The following is a 23,840-nucleotide window of genomic DNA, read 5'->3' as shown; positions in this document are numbered from 1 at the left end:
AGCAGATTGCCTCTAYTGAATGTCCCTTTTACTCTCAAATGATATAATAGAAGGAGATTTAGCTTCTTCCTGCTCCCCACTAATCTCTGCGCATATGAGTGTTTCCTTCTCACAATGGTTGAGCATRGGAGCACAGGAGTAGAGCTCCTGTTTAGATGAGAGCTATTTCCTTCTCTCCTGTGGGTCCTAATAGTAGAACGAAAAAACACTTCTGTCCTTAGCATGGAAGTGAACTTAGTGTTTGCTATTGCCATTGCCTGGAGAAAGGCCATGCTCTACCTAGGSCTCTGCTCCCCTGCCTCCTCGCCCCACCCTGATCATTTTGTTAGTGCACTTCTCATCTTTGAACTTGCAATACAATCTAGGTGAATGTATGGAAGCAGGAGTGGCATTAGATATTGATTTCTCATTTTCTCCAGTGGGATTTCCATTTTTATGCTGAGTGYATATATGCCTTCCTTATGCAGAGCAGAGAGGAGGCTTGCCAGACATGGGAAGGGAGTAAGTCACTTACCCACTATCTTTCTGTCTATTGAAGACCTAAGTATAAATTTGTATGCAAACAAGCACGAGRTCCCTGGCCTTTTAACCTTTTTTCCTGTGGTAGCTGTCTACAGAATAAAATCTTTGCTCGACTGAGAGTTACTGATAATCTTTCTTCAGGACTTGAAGACCACAAAGGAAAMTTAAGGGTGCACTGACAGAGCTAAATGAAAAAGGTAACACCAGGCTGCCTGTTGCTACACAAAAGTARAATCAAGAGAAGGCAGCCTCCTCCATTCAAGGATTTGTATTTTAAATGCATCTCTGTGAATTCCTTCCCTTCGAGAGATTAAATGCTTTCCTGTGGGCAGCAGGGGAGAAGGGGAACTGGTTCAATCCCTCCTCTTCCGAAGTGGCTTAGTCATGTCAATGTTCAGCCCTAGGCTTATGCTTGTCCCACTCTCTGGCAAGGCAGCGTGGTGCGAAGTGTGTCAGCAAAGCTGGCCAGCCATATGGGCCAAACCCCAGCACCTCATTTTGGGAGGAAGACGAAGATTGAGATGAGTAGGTGAATCATGCTCTTGTCACTTTGGGAGCGGAGATGAATGAGTCTACACTGGCAATGTTAGGGACATTTTCCTGCTGTCATAACAGTGCTGCGAGAACAGATGGCAAATAATATGGACTGTGGCCACTCAAAACAGCCCGTTGGCAGTTCCGCTTTGCAGACCTGCTCTGTGGCAAACTCTGTTTGGGAGGAACTGTTCCTGAATATCCTGCATGCAGAGGTAGTCTCCATTCACCCACTCAAGCACCTACATGGCCTTTATCCATATGCTGCCTGGCACTCCCACTAGAAGTGGAGTAGTTCCCCCATCACTTTCTAGACGTCACCCCTGCTGCTCATCTGCCAGCAGATATGGAGAGAACAAGGTACCAGCCAGACAGCCAKCCCCACTCGCTGAGGATCTGCGAACTCTTCTGAATGGTGTTGGATGGATCAGGAAGAGCAAGGAATGGAAACAAGGGCCCAGCCATGGGCCAATACAGAGTTGGCCAGAAATGCAAAGCCATGCACTGCCTTACAGGTAAGCGCTCACTCATGTCTCTGCTTATTTACCGCCTTGGTAGCCACAAAGAGCATATGCTTCCTTCTGAGCACCCTGACCCTTTTAGCTAAATACACACTGCTGAATTGGGAGCAGAGCACCAGATACTCCCAGTGTGTATCTCAGTGCAGCTTCAGTGATATCTCATCAGTGCCAGCCTTTCCCAAGGCAAAAATAGCCACCAGGATGAGAGAATTTCAAAAAAAACTTAAAATGTAACTTGCTCCTCAAGCTATCCTTCATTCAAAATCTCCAGCTTAGGTCTGAAAAGCTCAGATAGGTCATTTGAGGCTTGAAGTCAAAGTCAACATTAACTTTAAGACTTGTTTGAAAAGTGAGCAGTCTTTCATTGTTTGCAGAAAACACTAAACAGCCCAACTGTATCAGATACTGCTACTTCAGGCCATTATATTTTGTCTGTTTTCATGCTTTCTCTAACTGAACAGCCATATGATTAGATGGTTTGAACATACGATAAGAGGAGGCATTTCACTGAGGGCTTTAGCTGCTTTTTGTGCTTGGGGCCAAACTGCAATAAATGTTAATTTAAAACACAAGTTAGAGGCTGGCTCTAATGCACTTGCTGCAACCCTGCAGCTCCCATTTATCATCTGTCCCTGATTCTCTGATTTTACAACTTGTCTAAAACTCAGTTCTTTTTCTTTTTTTTTAGTTCTCAAGACACCATTTTCAATACACTTTTTTTTTTTTAACCATGGATGTCTTAGCGCATCCTCTTGCACATTTTCTTCTGTCGTTTCCTTGAGAAAAGAAATGCCACAAAGAAACTGTTAGAGCTCCTCAGTCATTTGATCTTGGCAGGAAATTCCTCTGGCAAAGTAGAAAACAAGGTGTGAGACCAAGATGCTGGGCCAGCTGCAAGATTCCAAAGCAAGGTCTCTCTCTGGGAGAGATGAGGATCTGCAGAAGGGGCTCAGATCCCACCAGGGAGATCCCAAGCACTTTGTTAACCCAGTCCAGACGGAAGGAGCAGAGTGCAGCAGCACAAGCTCTGCATTCTCCCACCCATGCACGGCCAGGCTGGGAACACCCAGCACTGTCCTCTCCCCTTGACCTCGCAAGTGCAGCAGAGCCAGAAATGGGCAGAGATGGAATGAGGACCCCCAGTTCACCCATACTCAGGAGGAAGGACAGTGGACCTTGGGAGAGACCCACTGAGTTGCTCTGCCATGCAGTGGTGTTCAGCTGCTGCTGTCAGAGCCTGCACTACAGTGGACCACAGTATCASCACAGAACAAGGAAGAGCAGAAACACACACTTTCTGCGGAAGAAAAAAAATCACTTACAGGAATTCTACTTTGGGTTTGTTCTTTCATGAAAAAAAAAGTTTGGATAAAATAAAGATTCACTAATCCTGTGTGCACTACTCTAGAAACAAATGCACAAGGACACTTAGGTAACTATGTCACATGTAGTTACTGATGATCCTGGAGTAATCGAGATATATATTAAATGCCTTTAAAGATGTGATTTTTGGTACTTACAAGCCTAAGCTAATAATCAGAATCCCAACTGTGCTTGATGCTCTGCACACATATAATTTGTTGTGAGAGCTTATAAAACGCAGGACAATAAGGAGATGCAACAGATAACAGCAGAAACCATGACAGYCACATGTCATGACTGGGGTCACAACAGTTACAGGCACAAAGAGGAGCAGAACAKCCCTGAGGAAAATCCTACTGCAAGGAAAGGGAAGAATGAGCAAAATTCAGAGTGGAACAGCGTTGCTGGGCAAAATCTGCAGGAAAGATAAAGAAAGCAGTGACGGGATGACAGATTATAAAATTGGCTGTAGTGTCAGCAGATCTTTGAATCCAGTGACTCTTCTTCAGAAAGGGCTTGATCTGCTATCCAGAAAATTGACAGTGCAAAATTAGGTATGTGTAGCCCTAATCTCCCTTTACACCAAAAAGATGTCTAAAAACCAAACCACAATTAAGCCAAATGCTGACTTCTCTTGGAATAATTCATGAGTACAAATTACAGGAAGAAAGGTTAAACCACATTTTCCAACTAAACATGAAAATTCTGACAAAAATAGCTGCAGAGGGTCACTGTGCCCCCGTCACCTAGGGGCTCCCTGCCTCCACTTCAAGGCTGCCGCACACACCAGCACATTTTAACCGTCTCTCCTGTTGACTCTGACAGCAAATTCCCTTGAAGCACGTTGGGAGCCCTGGATTTTAAGTAGCCAGGAGATAACAGCAGCCAAAAACACTGACATGAGCTCACAGCTGCTGCAAGGAGCATAATTAACACGGTTTTTCACCACCTCACTGCTCTCTAACAGCAAATGTTTCTGACAGATAGGGCTGGGGCTGGAGCACCCACCTGAGACTATTCAACACCTGCCTTCCTTGAGACATTGTAGRAAGCATGAGACCCTTGCCTCGTGTGCAGGACCCTCATCTGGCACACGRCACCTTCGTCTGGTGCATCAGTCAAAATGACAGGGACGTGCCCTTCTGCAGAGCTCCTCTGGCTGGGAATCTCCAGGAGCAGGGCCTCCTTCGTGGCTGCACGTGGCCCGGCAGCCCCCTTCCTGCCACACTTTTAGGGGGACAAGCAATCAGGCTGACGTGGGTCAGGCACATGGCGGGCAGGGGAAGCGGCGCTGTGCTGAAACAGCAGGAAATGGAGGCCAGGCAGCAGCGGGTGCTCATCGTGGGTGTGATACTGCAAGTGGCAGAATTAACCCGCCTGGAGCTGCATGTGTGGGTTTCATGCATGGGGGCTAGGATATCCTTCTAATCCTTCTCCCCATCAGTATTTTGGGTATAGAGCACAGGAAAGAGCCTTCATTCCTCTTAAGAAATTTTTCAGAGCAGGATGCACTCAAACTTTGAAGMGAAAAGAGCACATCCGCTGCACAGTCTCCCTGCCTTTGGAGATRGTACCCACGGACTGCTCCCGCTGAACCTGAGCAAAACCCAGTGAGAGAGGAGGTTTCCTTACAAATATGGACTCACCACTGGCCTCCTGATGCCGCCTTGTAAGGTAAATTCTTTCAGTCTCAACACAGCATCCTTAAGAAATAATATATTGCACTGACTCAGAGGAAGCTGTCTGCTCCCTGATAATAAACGAGTTGTTAGCAGAGGTAGCAGACTCCCAGACCCACTTGTGATCCAAAGGGGTCACAGCTGCTTCCCATTTTCACAATGCCAAAACCAAAGAAAACATGCTTTACAGGAAGGGATGAGCAGCCAGCCTCCTGCTCCTGTCTGCTTGCCACTCTCCAGCAGCTAAAGAGAGACTGTCAAGTGTGATTTCATTTTGATGGAGCATTTTTTAACATAAATTTACTGCTGTTGAATGTGAAAGACACACTGCATTGGCTGCAAGTAAGAATAGCTAGGAAAAACATTGTATATCTCGCCCCTACATACTACACTTCTTGCATGAAGTCTGCAGCACCTTTTGCAGTTCTTGACAGGAACAATCCTAYAGCACGAGTGTCCCTTACTCCTACAGCAACGCACTTCACTCCTTCAGCTGCAACCCACACGCAGCTCAATTAATGCAGGCAGCCCTGAAACAAATACAGCATAAAATGCTATACTTGTCATCTTGACCCTGATTCCCACCACCCTCAGCCACCACTATGCTGCTCTAGTTTTCAAGCATATAGACCTGAGAGCAAAGGGGAATTTGTTTCCTTTTGCTTTCRATGTTGTCCTACTCATGTTGCTAGTTCGAAATCATGCTTTACCTTCCTTCTGGAGATAGGCTTGAAGCAGGAWACCTGAATGCAGACTGCTGTCAAATTCCTCTGAGATTGCTGTCAAATGACAGTCAGAATTCAGGACGTGAGCAGGACAGGATTCAGAGCATCCCTCAGATTTTCAGGTGTGTTTAGATCCGGGAATGATTTCGTTCAGATGCTACTACAGAAATGACATTTTTTTTCTGGCCAAATGGCATTTTCAAAAAAAGCTCACAAGATCGTTTGTCCCTGCCTAGTCCAAGTGCTACATGGGGCTTAGCTGTGCTCTTCCCATTGGAGCTGGTGAAGATTACTCAGTAAATCCCTGGGTGCTAATTTAAAAATGATACAGTTAGCATCTGAAAGCATTTCTCCCCTGATGATACAGTTTCCAGGATCCCCTTGAGCCTACTCCTAGGGAAAGAGAGTGGCAGCTAGTAGCATATCAACAGAAAGGGGGAGAAAGAGATCTGTTTAAAGATAGCAAAAGCAAACCTGGGCATCTTTATTACAGCACTGCAAACACTACTGCCAGCTGTGAGCCCATGAGAAGTGAAAAACACAAGAGGTCAAGAGGATGAGAGCACATCTCAGACTGATGGCAGGTCCCTGCCCATGAGAGGCAACTCCAGTACTGTGCTGCAGTAGCGGAGGTGATCCTGAGAAGAGCAGTTTTGTATGCCATGAACATATGTTTTCTTCACTCCTTAGCAGAAGCATTAGAATAGCACAACTGTGAACTGCCTGTTTGCAGTGTGATGCCTGCTTTTATCAAGGCCTTTACAGGCTGGTAGCAGGGAGAGCAGGAAAACGTCTGGTAAACACTAAGATATTAACTTCAGCACAGCCCTGCACCATTAGCAGAAGGATGTAGTACAGCTGCACACACTTTGGATAGGATTCAGTCCGCAGAAATCTGGCAAAGAACAACTGACCTTATAAGCAAGCAGTGAGGTTACCTGAGACTTTGCAGAGGAAGGAAAACCTAGCTGTTCTGAGACCACAAATAAGGACTTTACTTCAGAACAAGAGGACCTGGTGGGCCAAAGTTTCCCAAGCAAAGAAGAGAAATTTGATAATGGTTTCCTAACTGACAGTTACTATCTGAGATGCTGTGTGACAGTGTTCCCACTTCAGTGCAACTTAAGCCTTGCTAACACTGTGATTATGCTTGAATGAGAGCTTTCTCTTTGACAGCTGTTCTGCCTCTGTGTGTACTGGAAACGCTTTGGTCCCTCCTGTGTTGCACAGCCCAGGTGAAGCCAGCACTAGAAGCTTGAAGGTGGCCAAGGGGTAGGATGGGTACAGCGGATCTGTATCCAAAGTAGTGCTAGTTACTCCAGAACAAAGAGGATGCAAGGTTTTCAAGGAAGGGCTACACCTAAGTGGACAGAGTTCTCTCAAGTTGCCTCTAAAGGCCCCAGGCAGACACTAAGACCCCCTTCTCTCCCATGCACACTAGATATCAAAGGAAATCTATCTGTCTCATGAGATACCTCTTGAGCTGGGGAACCCAGACATTAGATCTGGCTTCTTGCCCCTATAGTTCTGCCCACAGCCCCTTTGTGTGGCTATGGCTTGGTCCTCACTGTAATGAGTGCATGTACCTGAGGCTGCCCTGGTGTGTGGAAGACTGTTTTTCTTGGCATAGGGGTGGAAATGCAGATGCCATCACACCTCCTCTGCAGGGGATGCACAATGAACTCAATGCTCTCCTAATTAATTTGCTTGYGAGTTTAGACATGTGGTTTCCTCTAATGACCAGCAGTACCAAAGCACAAACTGAGCTTCATCACAGAAGTCCTATAATAGAGGTTATAATAAGAAAGAAAATATAATAATAGAATTAATTTAATTATAGAGTCAGATGGCTCTTATTTCTGAATTATATTCAAAACCTCAGGAATTCATACTAATTAATAGATGGCACACGAACATGGGCATTTCTAGGAACATCCAAATTAACAGCTAGTTTACCACTCTTTGGGTAACAATGCAAATGGGCTTCCTCACTGCAAGCTTGGAGACCACGTGAGGCTTTGTGAGTTCATGAGAGGCACTAGTATCTGCCGAGTCTGGCACACGAGGCTGCTAAGGTGGTGGAAGTTATTATGATGTGGATGATTCAACATTAGAAATTTGCCCAAGTTCACCCACATATTTCTTGCAGGTTCCAAAGCAAGCGATAACTCTTAACATCTGTCTAATCCACATACCTGCCCCCCGTAAGACACAGCTCTCCCCATGGCCTCTTCTTTTACTGGTACTACAAGAAACAAGCACGGTGACTCCCTGCGTACCATTCCCTGACCCTGAATCTGAAAACTGGTTTTGCTTGGCATAGTCATAATTGGCTGAGCAGAAAAGACTCTAGAACCAGGACAGGCTGGAAGACTAGATTAATTCCAGTTAAATACAGAAAATGCATTTTGCTTGGGACATAGGGAGGGCAGCTGCTGCATTTGCCTGGTTTTCTGCAACAGTGAACTGGAAATGGCCTCGCTGCTCAGCAGCTCACTTCCACGCTCCTTGCCTGCAATAGCAAGGTCTCCTTGGCCCCTTCTCCCACAACAGCCATATGTGGTTTAGCTTTGTGTTACTTCTTTTGATAGCTCATTAAAGGCATTAATCACCTTCTGCACAAAGACGTTTCTCCTGAACTCCCTGCAGGCCAGGCCTCTTTCTCAGCTGCAGCTCAGCGAGTTGCTTTGGCCTTTGTAGTGCCGTGACACAGTGCTGATGTCCCAGCTGTGCTCCCTTTTCCCTTGCTGGTCTAGGACTCTGTTAGACATCAGTTGGTCACAGAATCACAGAATAGTTGAGGTTGGAAGAGACCTCTGGAGGTCATTTAGTCCAACCCCCTGCTCAAGTAGTGTCACCTACAGCATGTTAGACAGGACTGTATCCAGGCAGGCCTTGAATATCTCCAGAGAATGAGCAACAAGGACTCCCTCTTGCTGAAGCCCGGGCTTGAACCAGGGGCCTTTAGGACTTCAGTCTAACACTCTCACAGCTGAGCTGCTTTGGCCCCCAGTCACCCCAAGCCTCCCCTTGCCACGGGTGCTTCAGCAGGAGCTTGCTTTCAAGCTGACCTGCCCCTACCATGGTTTGTGTCTCAGCATTTGCTGTCTCTCTCTCCCAGTTTTGCTGGGAGGGTGAGTTTGAGCTTGGGGACAGTGCCAGCRTGCTGGGGGCTGTGTGACAAAAGGAGCTCAAGCCTCCTCCTAGGTGCAGGACAGTGAGGTCTGCTCATGAGCAGGAATGGGAGAGAGGGCAGGGAGGGAAAGTGACTGCATCAAGAAAGAACCAATATGAAAAGGCAAGTGACAACACAGGAAAGCTGCATGCGAGTGAAGTGGGCTAAAGAGAAAGGGCTGTACAACCCTCCAGCGTTAGCAAATAGAGAGACTGATGCTCCCCCACACAGAGCTCTTGGGCGGTTACAGCACACAACCTGGGACATGCTCTGATCCTGGTACAATGCAAAGGAGTGGGGCTTTGGTCCTGGCTTGGAAAGGCCATGCTTGGACTCCCTGGTTATTGGGAAGGTGCACTCAGCCCATTTCCCTGGCCAAATCATCCAGCTTCTTGGCTTGGTGCTGTCACAGACCCATCAGCTACAGCCTGCCTGCGCCCTGTGCTGCATCGCTGCATGTGCCTGCGTGCCCCATTTCTGTGCCATCACAGATGTGGCATGGTGTGACATGTGTGCTCACCATGCTGTAAGCATGTGAGGCTTCTGCATCCAATGGGGCTAAAGGAGGGGAAASCAGAGTGGCATGATTCTACGTCAGGACCACTGCAGCAGAAAGAGGGCTTCTGGCCATGTTAAATGCACTGGCAGTTGCTAATAATCACCCAGCACAAGGGATTCCCTGCCCTGAGTGCCGATGCTTGCAGAAAGGGGAGGCCAGGAGTGTATGCTGGGCTATGATACCAGCCGGACAGGAGACTACAGCAGACTCTTGACAGCTCCTTCACTTTGTGTCGCCCCCTCTCAGCTCACTACACCAGGGCCCCACAGGGATCTACGTTCACATGCTTTGAGTACGTACTTGCGCAGTTGGATGCACAGTCTCAGAAAGCAAAAAACTCGTCAGGTTTGGGTAAGGACTGAAAAGAGAGATAAGGAAAAACTCCAGCTACAGCACCTCCACAACCTCTCCAAAGCTGCTGCCCTTCCTCCTTTCCTTGACGGGTCTCTATGCTCTGCTCCTGACCGCAGAATTTCTGCAGGCTCTGTCCCTGCTTGCTCTCTGCTGAACTCTGCTCGCCTACGCTCTCTCCGAGCACTCTCATGCCTGCTGGTTCTTTTTCTGCTGCTCACATGCCAGAATAGCAACACAGTACTCCTTCTCGCGGATAAGGCTGGACGGGGCACGTTGGTGCTGCGTGGAAGGAAAACTAATAGGCTCAGGCACTCTGGGGATCTCGGTAGGCCAGCAGGAGAAGAGCCATGTCTGAATCAGTGTAGCCACTGATGTCTTCTACTCGCTGGATATTTCCACTAACAAAGATCAAAGTGAAGTGTCTGGCAAGGTGCAGAGGTGAGAAACAGCCCCCTCACCCCCATCATGCAAGATCCTTCTCATGGCATCCAGATTACCTGCAGCAATTCCTTGGACCCTTCGGCCCTCAATCTTTCATCTTCCTCCCACTTCATCTCTATTAGCCTGGTTACAGGACCTCACTTACTAAATCAAAGCCAAGATGCTTATATAGATACGGATACATATGTATATCTGCACAAGAATCCTACCACCAGTTGTATGTTACATCTCACTCTAAGACATCAGTTGTTTTCTTTTGCACTCCTCCACTGTGTCAAAAACAAATAAAACAAAGAATAAAGAGACCCTGTTGAAGAAGCCAAGATATGGCAATTTGTTACTCGCCTCTTCATTGCCTCTTGCTGTTACTTTCTAAAGAGATCCGTCAGTCCTGTGAGGCATACACATGCTGGGTGAGGGCTGACAAAGGTGTGGTTTTGGGAGAATGGAAAAAATAAATGCAAAATACTTATAAAAAGAATCAACATTGCTGGTTTTGTTTTTCTGCGTGTGTTTTTCTTTCTTTTTCTTTTTTTTTTTTTTTTTGATGATTCTGCTCACTATGGCTGTTAAAGGGCAGTAAAAGGAAAACAACTAGAGACTCGTTACTGTGTGAGCTAATGAGCGATCTGTTCAGCAGGTGAGCAGGGAACAGTTTACACTGCATGGCATGCTGTTATTATTATAATCATTCTCTGTTATTTTGAAATATCTTTTTCTGGGCTGATGGTGGATTGCTAATGGCCGAATTCAGCCCTTTTCCTGCGTATTGCCTCATACCTGACTTTATCAGAAGTCCTTGTAAAACTCATCTCTCTTTACAAGAACACAACTGAAATAAATGCATCCTTGTCTTTGGACTTGTGTTAATACCACACCCTGGAGAATTTTGGATCTACAACATATTAAAGAGTCTCTCTGACTTATCGCCTGTTTAAGGAACATATTTATTCCCATGTTTTACTGAAGCTAACCAGAGTGGTTTTCAATTCTACTGGCAGAGAGCCGTTGCCTTAAGGGCCTCAATGCTATTGAGGACAATGCTAATGTATATAACAGATTCCCACTAGAGTTTCTAAGGACAATGCTAATGCATATAACTGAGATTCCCACTGGAGTTTTGGAAGGGAATTGCGTTCTTTACATGCTGCCTTCCTTATAGTCATACAAAGATATTGCTCTAACTTTGCTAATATACCAAAAGTCAAATCCACGTATATGCTGCTTAGGAGGGTCCGTGTCACACGGAAAAGCTTTATTTTTTAGAGAAGAAAGAATAAGCTGTAAGTAGTAACTGCGACTGTCACACAATGCGCAGGTCTGGTTTTGGTGACCATTTCTAAAATCTCTTTTCCTATACACTGCAGACCCAAATTTTACTTCTTCGCTCTCTTTTCTGCTTGTCTTCAATGAATATTTGGGATCATCTTCAGATCAGCAGATAGATTTGCAGGTGTGAATTTCCCCCTATTTGTCCTCTGATTTTTGCTAATCACAAGTGTCACATCAGCTTTTTCCCCCAGGCACTGCTCCCCACTGCCCAGGACGAAAAATAACTAAATAAAAACGCTGCCCCGCAGATAATGACTATCTGGAGAAGAACAGACTCAGAGAACTGGGGGAAACCCGTTCCCAGACGTTGGACAGGATGCACCAGCCTCCCCACCCAGCTGCCTTAGCCAAATGACAGCGGAGTGTCGTGAGCATCCCGGCAGATGATATTGGCCGATGTTCACCCAGGCCTCTTCATGCCCAGATCCATAAGGGCAGACAGAAAACCCACCCTGTTCTGGCAGCTGTGGTGGAACAAACCCCTTGGCACTCGTGTTTTACAGGCTTTTCCTTCCTGGGGGAAGCACGTGCGATGAGCTTGTCTCATCCCCCTGACGGCTGCAAGTGCCAAGCACCTCGTGCCCACACCAGCTCTGCCCCCACAAGCCAGGTGCCAGCCTGAGCCCCTGTGCACTTTGGTTTGGCAGTCCCTCAACACTGAATTTCACCCTGCTGCCAAGAGGCCCATCAGCACCCTCTTTAAGGGAAGTTTACAGTAATCTGGTAGCATCTCACTAAACAAACATTTGATTAATAGAAAGCCGATCCCTGCCAGAAACTGAGCATCCTCAACCCCAATTTGATTTAATGTGAATTGATGTTCTGTGATTCATCTGCCTGCACCAGATCTTTGCCCRTGACAAAATCTAAAGAGATATGTTTATGTGTAGTACCTATATTGTGATAACCAGACTGCATCTGATCATTAAATCCATGTTTCTACTGGCTTAACTTACATTAAGTGGTCATAGCTAGCATTCTAGAACCTACAGAAAAAATTCCCAAATATTTATGTTAGATTCTGACGTTACAAAAATAAAAATAAACCTACCAACATCACAACAAGAGCTAAGCTTATTTGGATTTCGGAAGTTTAATTATAAAAATTGCATTTTAATTGATTGCTGCTGGAATAATTACAGCAACACCTTTCCAAGAATTGGCGACCACTGTATGTTTGTCAACAAAGAAGCTTTTTTTAATTCAGTGTGCAATAATTGTTTAATTAAGCCAAATTTAGATCCTCGTTTGAGAACATTCAAATGTCTTCCTATTCCTTCCTGTCTCTGAGAGGTAATTCAAGAGGTAAAAACAATCTCCAGAAATAATATATCTCTATATATATGCGTCTAAGAATAAGAAAAAATAAATACTTCCTTTTATAGTTCATCTGAATCTAAGCTTGCTGTTACTGATAAGAACATAAGCACCGAGTGACTGATTGCTACAAATCCCTTCCTAATTGGTGGCGAGAGGCCTTAAAACATGAACAGGCAACAATCTGCATGTTCATTTTCTAATATGCACTATGGATTCAACCACTGATATTCTAGCAGCGCCCCCAGACCCTACACAGAGGGAGGTCCCCACACTGTCCGCAGGAAGAGAGGGAGAGAGGGGGATACCTAATTAACTGAAGAACAGAGATCTTGGTTTTCAGCTTCTTTACAATTTTTCATGYAGCTGCAAAATCCTGCTGTTCTCCTGCAGACTTCCCTGTTTCAGGGAGATCCAGCTCCTCAATGTCTCTTTGCAGTAGCCCAACACCAAAGCACACACAAAGTCTAATTGCTGCACCAGCAAAGCTCAGGGCTCAGAGCAGAGGGGGTATGTTTAGTATCTGGCTGTCCCTGGGTCTGCAGGGACAGATGTGCCAAGGTGGCAACTCATCTCCTGTGAGCGCTGCTCAGTGGGGTGCGTTCCTCAGGTCCCTGCCAGGGCAGCAGATCTGCTGCTGCACTATCACCTTCCCTGTGCAGCTTACCATCACRGCTGAGGCAGCGAGTGGGGCAGCTGTTGTCCCACCGAGGCTACATCACAACATGATTTTACCCTTTAGAGTCACCTGGCACTGCTACACACTTCTGTTGAAGGAAGGACTGTAAATTCATCTTTTCCTAGAACAACTGTCTTGGTACTAGGAGAAGCAACACAAAAGTATAAAGTCTTCTAACCTTTACCTAAGAACATTCAAAGTGGCAGGATGTGTATTTTCATCATGTGGCAGAGGCTGGTAAGCCACACAGTGCACGCAGGTGCAAGCCTAGAGCTGTTCATTACCATACCTTCGGTGGGATGGAACCATTTCAGGAATACATTTCAGTTATCRAAATGTGCCCACATTTCAGTGATGCAACAACATTAGTATTAACCACATGCATGAAACATGAGGCTACTGCACGTTGTAGCTACTACCTATTTTTGCTTTCTTAATGTTTATGTAAATGTTTTCGTAAAATCGTAACCTACTGACATGTTACGCGGAAGGATCATAGGAACCTTAGATCTCCTTTGACCACATGGAGGTACTCAAAATCACCCTGCAACAATAAGTAGTCCAGGACTGGAAGCATCAGAAATGTGAAAATTATTGCTGGGCTGTCACAGTGACAGCACAACAACTGCAGCACTCTAACATTTTGTCAGGGTTTACCGCCTTCTGTTATCAATATACAATTATTACTAGCACATCATTAATGGTTTCCTATTACTGTCACTATGCACTAATCCTATGCACTAATGAATATATCTYATACTGTAAGTTCATCCACTGGCACACCAAAATCTGCTCATCCTTACTGATAAGCAGATATATGTCAGTCAAACATAGACAGTGTCACAGTCAATGCTTAGATAGATTTTGCATACTATCTGCTTAGACAGCGTGCTGTCATTTTGCTGCAGTTCATCCTGGCACTTCATCATTCTCTCACAAAACGCCCAACAAGGCTTTTTACTTCTGCAGTCACCACTGGCTCTTGATACATGTTTTGTACTTTGAACGATGCTGCTTCAGGCACTTGCCATAAAGACGGCATTTAGCATTAGAGGCTGGCCATAGGGCTGTGATCTGAAAGTCTTACTCAGATGTCCTGCTTGAGTCCCTGAGATGTGCAGCACCAGGWCTATAGCTGAACCATCAGGGATACAGGTAATTCCAGCGACAGAAAAATGCTATGTTCTCTATCTCCATGGGAACAAAAATCGGTACTTGTAACTCGTAGCATGGACAGTCTTTTCTCAGAAGATAAGGACCACTGCGTGGGTAGGGTTTTTATTCTCTGTAAATAAACAGATCTTTCTGCTAATAGCTAGTCTCAGCAACCAGGCAGGGAATTTGCTAGAAGATAAGGATGGAGATAATTCCTGGCAAAAGTTTCACTCCAGCTTTATAGAGTATCAAAACCAGGTCTTCTATAGCCTGCTTTTTTTTCCCCCTTAGGGTACGTGAATTAACACCTTTCTCTGTGCTTACAAAACAAATGCTGCTTTCAATAGTCTTGAAAAACTTGAGAAGTTTTTAATTAAAAAAAAAGAAAAAAACGAGGACAAGTGAAGTTGGACTGTGCAGAGTGCTTTGCTGGTCTGATCTAGGACAATGTGCCCTACATAGAGCTCAAATATAACATCCTTTGGGAGGCTGTCTTGCTTCCATTCAGCTTTTGTGAGACCACYCCCGCCCCCGTGATACTAATGACAGATTTCCTAAGCATAACTACCACCCTAGTCTCCCTATCACTGCTAACGTTGTAAACAAAATCATTAGTGGCAGGAGTACAGAGGGAGGGAAAACAACGCACAGACGGAGAATTTATTCTACTGACATATTCTTGCAGTTTGTGCTTTCTTACTGCTATCAGCACTGAAATAGCTTGTTCTCAGCCACAGTCAGCAACTCTGCCGCAGGTGGGTGATGCTTTCTCTTGACGGATACAAGGTCTGTCTTTTTCTTATATTTCCATTTTTTCTGCCAAGGAAGTGCCATTAGATTGGGCTAAAATAGTTGCTCTTGCTTGACGGAAATCTTGTAGTTGGCAAATAGAGGGATATTAAGGAAAATAGAAAATCTTTAGGCGTGTCAATAGACACTCAAGTGAAAGTGTGGCCAAATATTACTTCTCTCTCCTACATCTCACTGACCAAGAAATTCCTGCAATCTTGTGAACAACGAGGAGGAAAAAACACAACTTTCTTTTTCTTCAGAGTGCCTCATTCATTCTCTTCCTGCACACTCCTGGATGCTTTTTGCAGGAAGACATTTCTCCCTTCTGTGTAATCTTCAGCAGAGAGAACAGTTTGTGTCCACCTCTATCCCACTCTCCACATGACTAAACTGCAGAGAGGATGTTTCAGTGAATCAAAAGGATACTACAGACGCGAGCCAACAACAACCCACCGAGCTTTGCAAGGGAAAGAGTTCCTTCAGTCCCTCCTGTTCCYGCTGCTGGTGCTCATACCCACATGCAGCCACGCACGCACAGAGAATGAAAGTACTGTGTCTGACACTGGGTCGAACTGAGGAATTCTTTGTGCATCAAATCCCGGCAGCGCTAGCCCATCTTACACAGCCCCGCGCTGCTTACGCGAAGAGAAGCAAATGCTGCAATATTCCCTCTTGCAACCACAGGGCTGTGTTTCGGGTTTTGCTTTCCTCTGGTTCCTTTCTGGCCTTTTTGCCGCTCATCTTGGCATCACCTGGCAATTCATTCTCTTCTTCTCCCAACTCTATCACATAAAAAGAACAGCACAGCTACTGCGTTGTGCTTCAGCAGTGTGCTGCTAAGCCCTAAGAATGACTCTATTGTGCCAGTTCTATCTTAAATACTCATTTTTGAGGTAATAATTTCACCATTATTTGAAACAAGAACTATTACCTCTCTGTTGTTATTGGGCATGTCCCTTATTTTAGATCTGGACTCCACCTGCACCAAGCTGCTATTCTATGCTAGGTCTTTCTTAAGCGAGAGGACAGATGGCTAAAATGGGGTTGGAGAAGAAGTTGTTCACACTAAACAGACACTTCTGTGCCTCCAGTGGGTGGAAAGGGGGTTCTACATTGCACATCATGGCTGTAGGAAGCACAGGAAAGTAAACCTTGATGTGATGACTGAGGGACAGGTTAAAGAACTGAGAGGAAATGAATTGTTGGGAGGTTTTATACCACTTTGGAAACATCAAAAGAGAAAATGCAAGATGTGCTGAATAAGTGCAGCACTCACCCCTGCATCTCAGCACAGATCAAAAAGATTCAGAGATCTCTCACCCATACGGATTTTTTTTTTTGCATGGACCTTGATGGATAATGACATGTTTGGAGCAAGATATCCCATATTTCAGACATGAAAATACTCAATCAGGAATAAAGAAACCAGAGTAAGAGAAAACACAGCAAATGCCACTACTTACAAGTGTATGTCATTTCGAAGCTGTCGCTAATGTTCACAATGTCAATCTGGGGAAGGAGCTTAGGGGGTTCCGTGAGCTGAGACAATGCAAACCTAAAAGCTGCATGTTCCTGGGACTGTTGATTAGGAAATAACCCCCCTAGAGAGAAAAACAGAACAGAAAAAAAAGGTCTTAAACACACTGATACTAGAAGGCTCTTTGGTCCAAAATACTCTGGCAAACAGAGGCTAAAGCTCCTCAGCTCAGGCAGTGCCTCTACACCCCAAAAGTCTCCTGCACACAAGACCCCAGGGGTTTTCATGCCCACTGCAGACAGCCTAGGAGCAGAAAACCTTTACAGACCGTGAGTTATGTAACACCTGGATCACAAATACAGCAACCCTGATGCTTCCTTGGGTCTGGTGGACAACAAGGTCAGGCTGAACCATGGGATCTGGCTCAACCTCCCCTCCCCTTCCCCCTCCCCCCCCCGTAACTTTAAGAAAGAGAAATAGGAGTGCTCTCAACATTACCTTTACAGAGGAGGAATTAGAGCATTTCTTCCTCCTCCCACTCATAATTAGGCCTAGATTGAAACCTGTCCCCCTTGCTCTCCAGGAGGAGGGCTTTGCTCCAGGAGGAGGGAAGGGACTCCCCAGGGCAAGGGATTCCYGGGGAAGACCAGCAGAGCCTGGTGCACAGGCAGTCCTGGAGGACGAAGTCCAGGGCTCTCTGCAAGCTGGAGCCACACTCAGCCTTGCCCACACCAGAACACCTGCTGCTGCTGCAAGTTTGCTGCACTGAAAAGCCCCAAATTCGCTTAGCAGGTGATAGCGGTCAAACTCAGAGAGGGCATGAATTGAAAACTCAGCCCTGAGAAGAACTGATCTGAGCAGAAACACAGACAAGCCCAGAACCATGGGGCAGTATAAATCGGATATGACTTGAGATCAGGCTGGACTCAGGCTCAAAGCCTCGTCTTTCCCCACAAACCCTGGAACAAAGCGTGGGGATAAGCTGGTCATAGGAAAAGTTTCTGCTGCTGCCACTGCAGGAAACTCRGCTTGCAGCAGATCCCTTTGTATCCTCCAGAAAGATGCTATTAGATTTTGATTGTCTTGTAATCTATGTGCATTTAGAAGCAGCACTGTTTTCATTTTGCAAGTAGTGAAACAAAGTGCTCAGCAGCAAGGTGGAATTAGAATAAAGAAGCAGATAGTATCAATATGAGCCTCCAGGACAAATGACTTGGGAGAGAAACAAATGTGTAGAGACTTGCTAAGCAATGGCATTTTGCACATCTCCAGTACAGATGGCATCTTCTTATACAGGAAAGGCTATCTGTACATGAACATCCCTGCCTTCCCATATTATATATGTTTGTTGAGAGAGAAAGAACCAGACATGTTGCACAGATTTGGGGTAAAGGGGAGGCAGGAAGGGAGGGAGACAGGGATGCAGCACAAATGGCAATAAAAGCACCAGTTGTGCAGCTGGACCAGGGCAGGAGTTGCTTGARCTTGGGTGATTAGCAACTGATTGGCATTGTAAAGACGGGAGGTGGGAAAGTAAAGCAGCAGGCAAGAGAAGGGAATTTGGGACCTGGCTACAAATCATCATCAATAAAGATCAAGGGGAGAGTAATAACAAGCCTGGGCAGGGGGGGTGAGGAGCACTGAGAAGTTACGGAATGGGAGAAGGGGAGAAAGGAATCAAAGAGGCACTGCCGGTGTGCAGGGGAAGCAAGTAGCATGAAATGAAGAGAGACTTCAGTGCAACATCTTGCTCCACTAGCTCTGCCCTTATTCTTTAGCAACAACAACAGAGAGCGCCTGTTTGTTACCTCTTGTCCCAGTTACCTACAGATGAGAGCATCCTCACAGAAACGTATAATGCAACCACTGCTTTTGCAAATGCAGCAACACACAATGGCAGCCCAGACGTTTCCCATAGCAAGAAACAGATTTTTGGGGTGCTTCCTCCATTTCAGAGGCACTTTTCTCTCTCTGTGCTCATATGTGTGCAGGCATTTATTCCCAATCCTCCCCTCCCCCCAAAACAGATTGATACATCTCTGCTATTGCAATAGCTTCCCCAGCTCRTACCAACACACAAATCCAGCCTGTGCAGTTCACCTCTTCCCTCACACACACACACACATACACACACATTCTTCCTTTGCAAGCAAATGAATGGGTCAGTTTTCACCCACCAACAACCCCTCTCCACCCCAACCACTTGCCGGGAACGTCACTCCCCGATGGCCCCGAGCTCTGCACTCACCTATCTGGATATTGTTGGGGAAATTGGCCCCTGACACAACCCCTAGGAAACTGGTGCAGAAGAAGGCAAAAATGTGCTGCATATTCCCTTTTGCATTGGCGAAAAAGAAGCCCAGTTCCAAGCATAGATTTGATTTTTCCCCCGCTCTGCTCTCTTTAGCTGCCTCCTTCACCTCCCTTCTGCTGTGCTGTCTGGATCGGGCGTCTCTTTCTGGGGGAATCCAGCGCTGAGATTGCTGCTTAACACCGACTGACAGCAGGATTAACTGAGCACTGCGAGAAAGAAAGAGAGCCCGCTCCTCACCCACATCCCTCCCCCGTCACACACACACACACGCGCGCACACAGACGCACGCGCGCGCACACACACACATCCCGTGCACTTCCCTCGAGCTAATTTCCTTCCCCTCATTAGCACTCAGCAGCTGAGTACTGCATCCCCCTCGCTTCAGCTATTCCCTGGGTCCCCTGACTGTGTTCGCTTCGGGCAATCCGCACCTACCCCGAAATTCCCGGCTACCTGCTCGCCCCTCAACTTCTCTTGGCACAAGCTAGAAAAACCTGCAAAGCAGTAGGTGGCAAACTCCTCTAGAGAAAGGGCTTCAACTCCTCTGCCTCAGAGACATCGCTTCCCAAATTGGGCTCTCACCCCCCCAGGTCCAGGAGTTGAACAGATCAGTCTCTACAGCCTGGATTGTTCAAACAGGGATGTATCCTGCAAATGTGCCCTGGAAGGAAGGATTTCTGAGGATCAGACAAAAGAGACCCTGAGGAAGAAAAGCAAATCTTTTTTGCCCCCAATATCTTTCTCGCTTGGTTCCCACCATCTCCTTCCTGCCTACTGTTAATCTCCAAGGCATTTTCCCCCGACCCCGTGGCTGCTGTGGAGGAATGTGCGCTAGTGAGCACCATCACATGGGGCAGGCTTCCAAAACTAAGGGGTTATTGTAGCCCGAATCATTATAGGAGTCATTTTGTGACAGTTTTGTTGAGGTTGTAGCTTATTTGACCATAAGCAGCCTTGCTCAAAAACAAAAGGAAAAAAAAACAATAAAATCAACTACAATAAAAATACAGCCCTTGGGCACAACATGGGATTTAGAGACATTCTGGACAGAAGTGCTTCTTTGGCAAACACAGAGCCACGGCCATCTTAGAAAGGAAAAAATTCATCCATTCACCTCTGAAATACATGAGGTCCCAAACCAGACTTGGGGCCTCTTGGGCTAGAACCTGTCTATCCGTGACCGAGCAAAGACAGGTAGCCCTGACACTTTACAGCCTGACTACACTTAGAGGATAAAAGGCAGAGAAACAGAAAGAAAACAGGCTTGTCTATGGCCGAATCAGAACTAAGACTCATATGCTCTATGGCCTGCACTGGCGTGCAGTGCCTGGCTCTGGTCCCCTCTCTCCAGTCTCAAAAGGCATGCGTTTGAACTGGAAGAACATTGATGAGTGATGATTAGGATGTTCGGAGATCTGAGATTGCTCCCGTATAAGAAAATTTAGACAGAACACGACTCTCTGTAGAAGGGGATAATTGAAAGGGGATGTGATCGAGGTCTACAAAATCCATAGTAGCACAGAGACATCCTCCTTTGGCCACGGAGACCAGGTGAGATGATACTTTACAGTGCAGAGACAACATGGTTCTTAATAACCACAAGCTTCTTATGTGCAAATACTCTTGAAAACAGAGGTAGCACCATGTTTTTATAGTGTAGTAGTAGTAGTCATATGCAATCGTGCTCTATCTCCACAGCTAAATGTGACAATCACCGGAGAACCCACCATAACTCATATGTGGTTCTGGACGGACTCTGGGCAAATGAAAATGGCCCTTGCCTCATGCACAGGAAATCACCTCAGCCCTGCAAGTAAGAGTCTGGCATCCTTAACTTCTGGGACACAGTCCAGTCATACAGATTCCTGGGATGACAAAATGCTTTATTTAACCCCCATATAAATGCCAGATTAGGTGTAGGGTCTGCATGACCACGGTCTAATACCTTGCATCAGAGCAGAGTTGCAGTGATAGCTGCAATCTTGTGACACCTTACAAGGACAGTATGTACAGTTATACTGCAAAAACAGAGTCCAGAAGACTTCCATCTTCCTTACAGCAAGCAATAAAACATCTCTCTAGGATGGAGTCCTTTTCTCTGGGCCATCCTTGACCAGGGCAATGACTTTTTATGTCAGAAACTCCAGGTTTGTTATGGCAATTTTTCTGGCATTCAGGAGCGAGTTACAAGTGGGTGAAAGATGCTCTCACCCTCTCTCTCACTGCCTGAGTGACCAGAGACAGATTAATGCCTAACAAGTTTACATCTGCTATTGATGGGTAGTGCCTTCATCAGATTTCCATCTCGCTCCTTGTCTAATTTAAACAGTGCTGATTCGAAGCTAAAATAACCTGCTGATAGGTTTTATAGGTTTTTGCTTTCCATTCAAAATTTAATAGGAACAGTTGCATTTATAATCTGAAGACAGGYACTGCAGTATAACCAATGCAACAGAAAAACTCTCAGTACACTTTGAAAATTCCCAAGCAACCTTACCAGTAATAATAATAGTAGCCACAACAGTAAAACATTGTAACAACTAACAGAAAGCTTGCACAGTTGTATTAATTAATAATGCTGCTTTGTCTGTAAACCTCTCAAAGTACAGGTGGCTTAATAAGGAGAACCTCATCACAGTGTAACTAGATAAGTAGTAATAAGACCATTATTTTAAGAATGTACTCATTTCCTTCTTCTCTGTAAATAGCAGCATTTTATTCAGAGTTTGTTAGCACAAAGATGTTAGGAGTTAACTCTAGCTGTTCTGAAAAAGACTTAAATCAACATCAAAGCAACGGTAGTTGGTGAGCTTTTGGCTAAAGCCAAACTTAGTTATGGGAAATTGGTGAAACTCTTAGACATCACAAGGATGGTGACAACAGAAGGACAGATCAATCTCCAGGCAGCACAAGACATCAGGCACAGTTCTGGGTCCTTCTGAGTTGTTATCAATTGAATTTTTTAGATTCCAAGAGAATTATCAAAGGAGCTTATTCCTGATTTCAGGAGATATGGAAAAGCATTTGGTACAGCATATACAGCACAGTGTTGTCTTTATCAGGGCAAATAAAACTCACTCATATTTTGTCTTGAAGTGTCCATAAGAAGTATGTGGGACAGCAAACACCCCACAGTTAGCAGCACCTAACAAGGTCTTGTGGAATCCCTGCAACTGAGGTATAAGGAATTCGGTAACGATAAATACATGTCTAAAAGAAAGGGCCTTCCAATTTAAGGTAAGAAAGGCTATAAAGGAATTATAAAAGCTTGTAACTGGTTCACAGTTAAGATTTTTGCCAGACGTTACAAGAAGAAAATGAATCCATCAGAACTACTTTCCCATTGCATTCTGCCTGGAGTCGACCTTGCTGTACTTGGCGAGAGCCTTTGTTCTCACCCATTTCTGCTCCAAAAAGTTTGGCGAGCAGAAGAATTTCATCACTCAGGAGCTGTCTGCCACATTCCTTTTTGCTCAGCTTTGTACAACACCAAGTCATCCACGAGAGCACRACGGTCTATCTCCAGTACTAGGGCCTTTGCTTCCAGGATAGGAAATAAGCAGTCGTTGCAGCAGATATATTTCTGTACCAGTATTCTCAGAAAAACAAAGGGCTCATTCACATGCAGAAGCCTCCAGCCTTGAAAAATGAGGAAGTCGACAAACCCAGCATAYATCTGACCTCCCCGCAGAATTATTTCCCCCAGTGCCCACTGTGGTTTACACAATGCTCCTGAATGTCTTTAAAGATGCTATTGAAATACTATTATTTCTGAAATTCCTTTTGTTTTTTTTAGGTGGACAATCTCTATAGGAGGTTTTTGATAAAGGGCAGAATATAATTATAATGATTAAATKTAAAAACTCGAAACAACCCAGACTATCATCTGGGTTTTGCATAGCCTTGGTATAAATGCTAACGGAGCCCACAGGCATTCCTCTCCCTGCTTTGCTGCTCACCTCACTTTTGTTATTTTGGGTAATGTACCTCTCAAGGAATGACAAAGCAGACGACCACAGCACAGGTGCTGACAGGGCAGACTCCAGAAATTCAAAGTGGGGAAAAGGCAGAAGAGATCAAACAGGAGAAGGYGCCTAAAGGAAGGTGCAAGGATGTGGCTCCCTGCGTCAGGGACATCCAGGGGAAGGGCTAACCCACATCCTTGATGTCTGGTTTGGCTCGGGCTTGTTGTCCCCATGGGCAGCATTACTACAGCAGGGATGGTGGCAGGTGGTAGGCAAGAAAGCGCTCTTGATTCACAGCACCAACGTACCGGAAAGTGTGTGTACAGATAGCCCTCGGCACACCTACACCCAGCAACCATATGTACAGTCACTGCTGCCCACCCACACGAAAATGACACTGACAGACACGGTTAGGAAGAGGTACGTGTGCTGTACACGCACACACACAAGCTTGCAGGATCACCCGGGCAGGAGCAGGAAGCACAGCCTAAGGGTGTCTGCTCACACGCAGAACGCCTGCGGAGGGGCAGGAGCTGCTCTGCAAACGCACTGCACTCCTGCAGTGTTTTCTGAAGCATCTCTGCAGGCTTCAGTTCGCAGCCGGATTTCTAACGTGTGGAAACAGCGAGCCAAGCCCTTACCCTTCAGTCATTCTTGCTCTGAAAATTCCTACTGAAGCACAAATCATGGGGGACTTAAGCTCTTTACAGTCATTTCCACATGTGCCTATGCACTACGTTTTAGCGTCAGATGTTTGCTTCATTTTTTTAAACTTGGAGGGTATTATTTACACCAGTAAAAAAGAGCATCTACACTGGAGTCCTCAAAACATCTTTAGTGGAATCTCTTGTATTAAAATAGTTACAGGAACATTTGAGAAAAATCTCCACTCATCAGTGCATCAGGCCTGTCTATGGGCTACTCTTTTCTTTACCTA

General features: G+C 45.6%; 1 protein-coding gene across 2 annotated transcripts in view; it reads right to left on the bottom strand.

The window, feature by feature from the left end:
- Positions 1 to 19,042, bottom strand: part of GRIA1 (glutamate ionotropic receptor AMPA type subunit 1) — a 128,698-nt gene extending 109,656 nt beyond the window's left edge. For both annotated transcript variants that reach the window (XM_085317923.1, XM_085317922.1), the window contains exons 1-2: positions 18,873 to 19,042; positions 16,611 to 16,748 (exon numbers count right to left, since the gene is read on the bottom strand). In XM_085317923.1, coding sequence (XP_085174049.1) covers positions 16,611 to 16,748; positions 18,873 to 18,954 — 220 coding nt within the window. In that variant the 5' untranslated portion in view covers positions 18,955 to 19,042. The remainder of the gene's footprint in view (positions 1 to 16,610; positions 16,749 to 18,872) is intronic.
- Positions 19,043 to 23,840: the final 4,798 nt, after the last annotated feature.

The sequence above is a fragment of the Rhea americana genome, unplaced genomic scaffold, assembly GCF_003343005.1.
Source record: "Rhea americana isolate MKP2758 unplaced genomic scaffold, rheAme1 scaffold_51, whole genome shotgun sequence".
Classification (NCBI taxonomy): domain Eukaryota; kingdom Metazoa; phylum Chordata; class Aves; order Rheiformes; family Rheidae; genus Rhea; species Rhea americana.
Note: the sequence above shows the minus strand (reverse complement) of the source record. Positions and strands in the feature narration are given on the sequence as shown.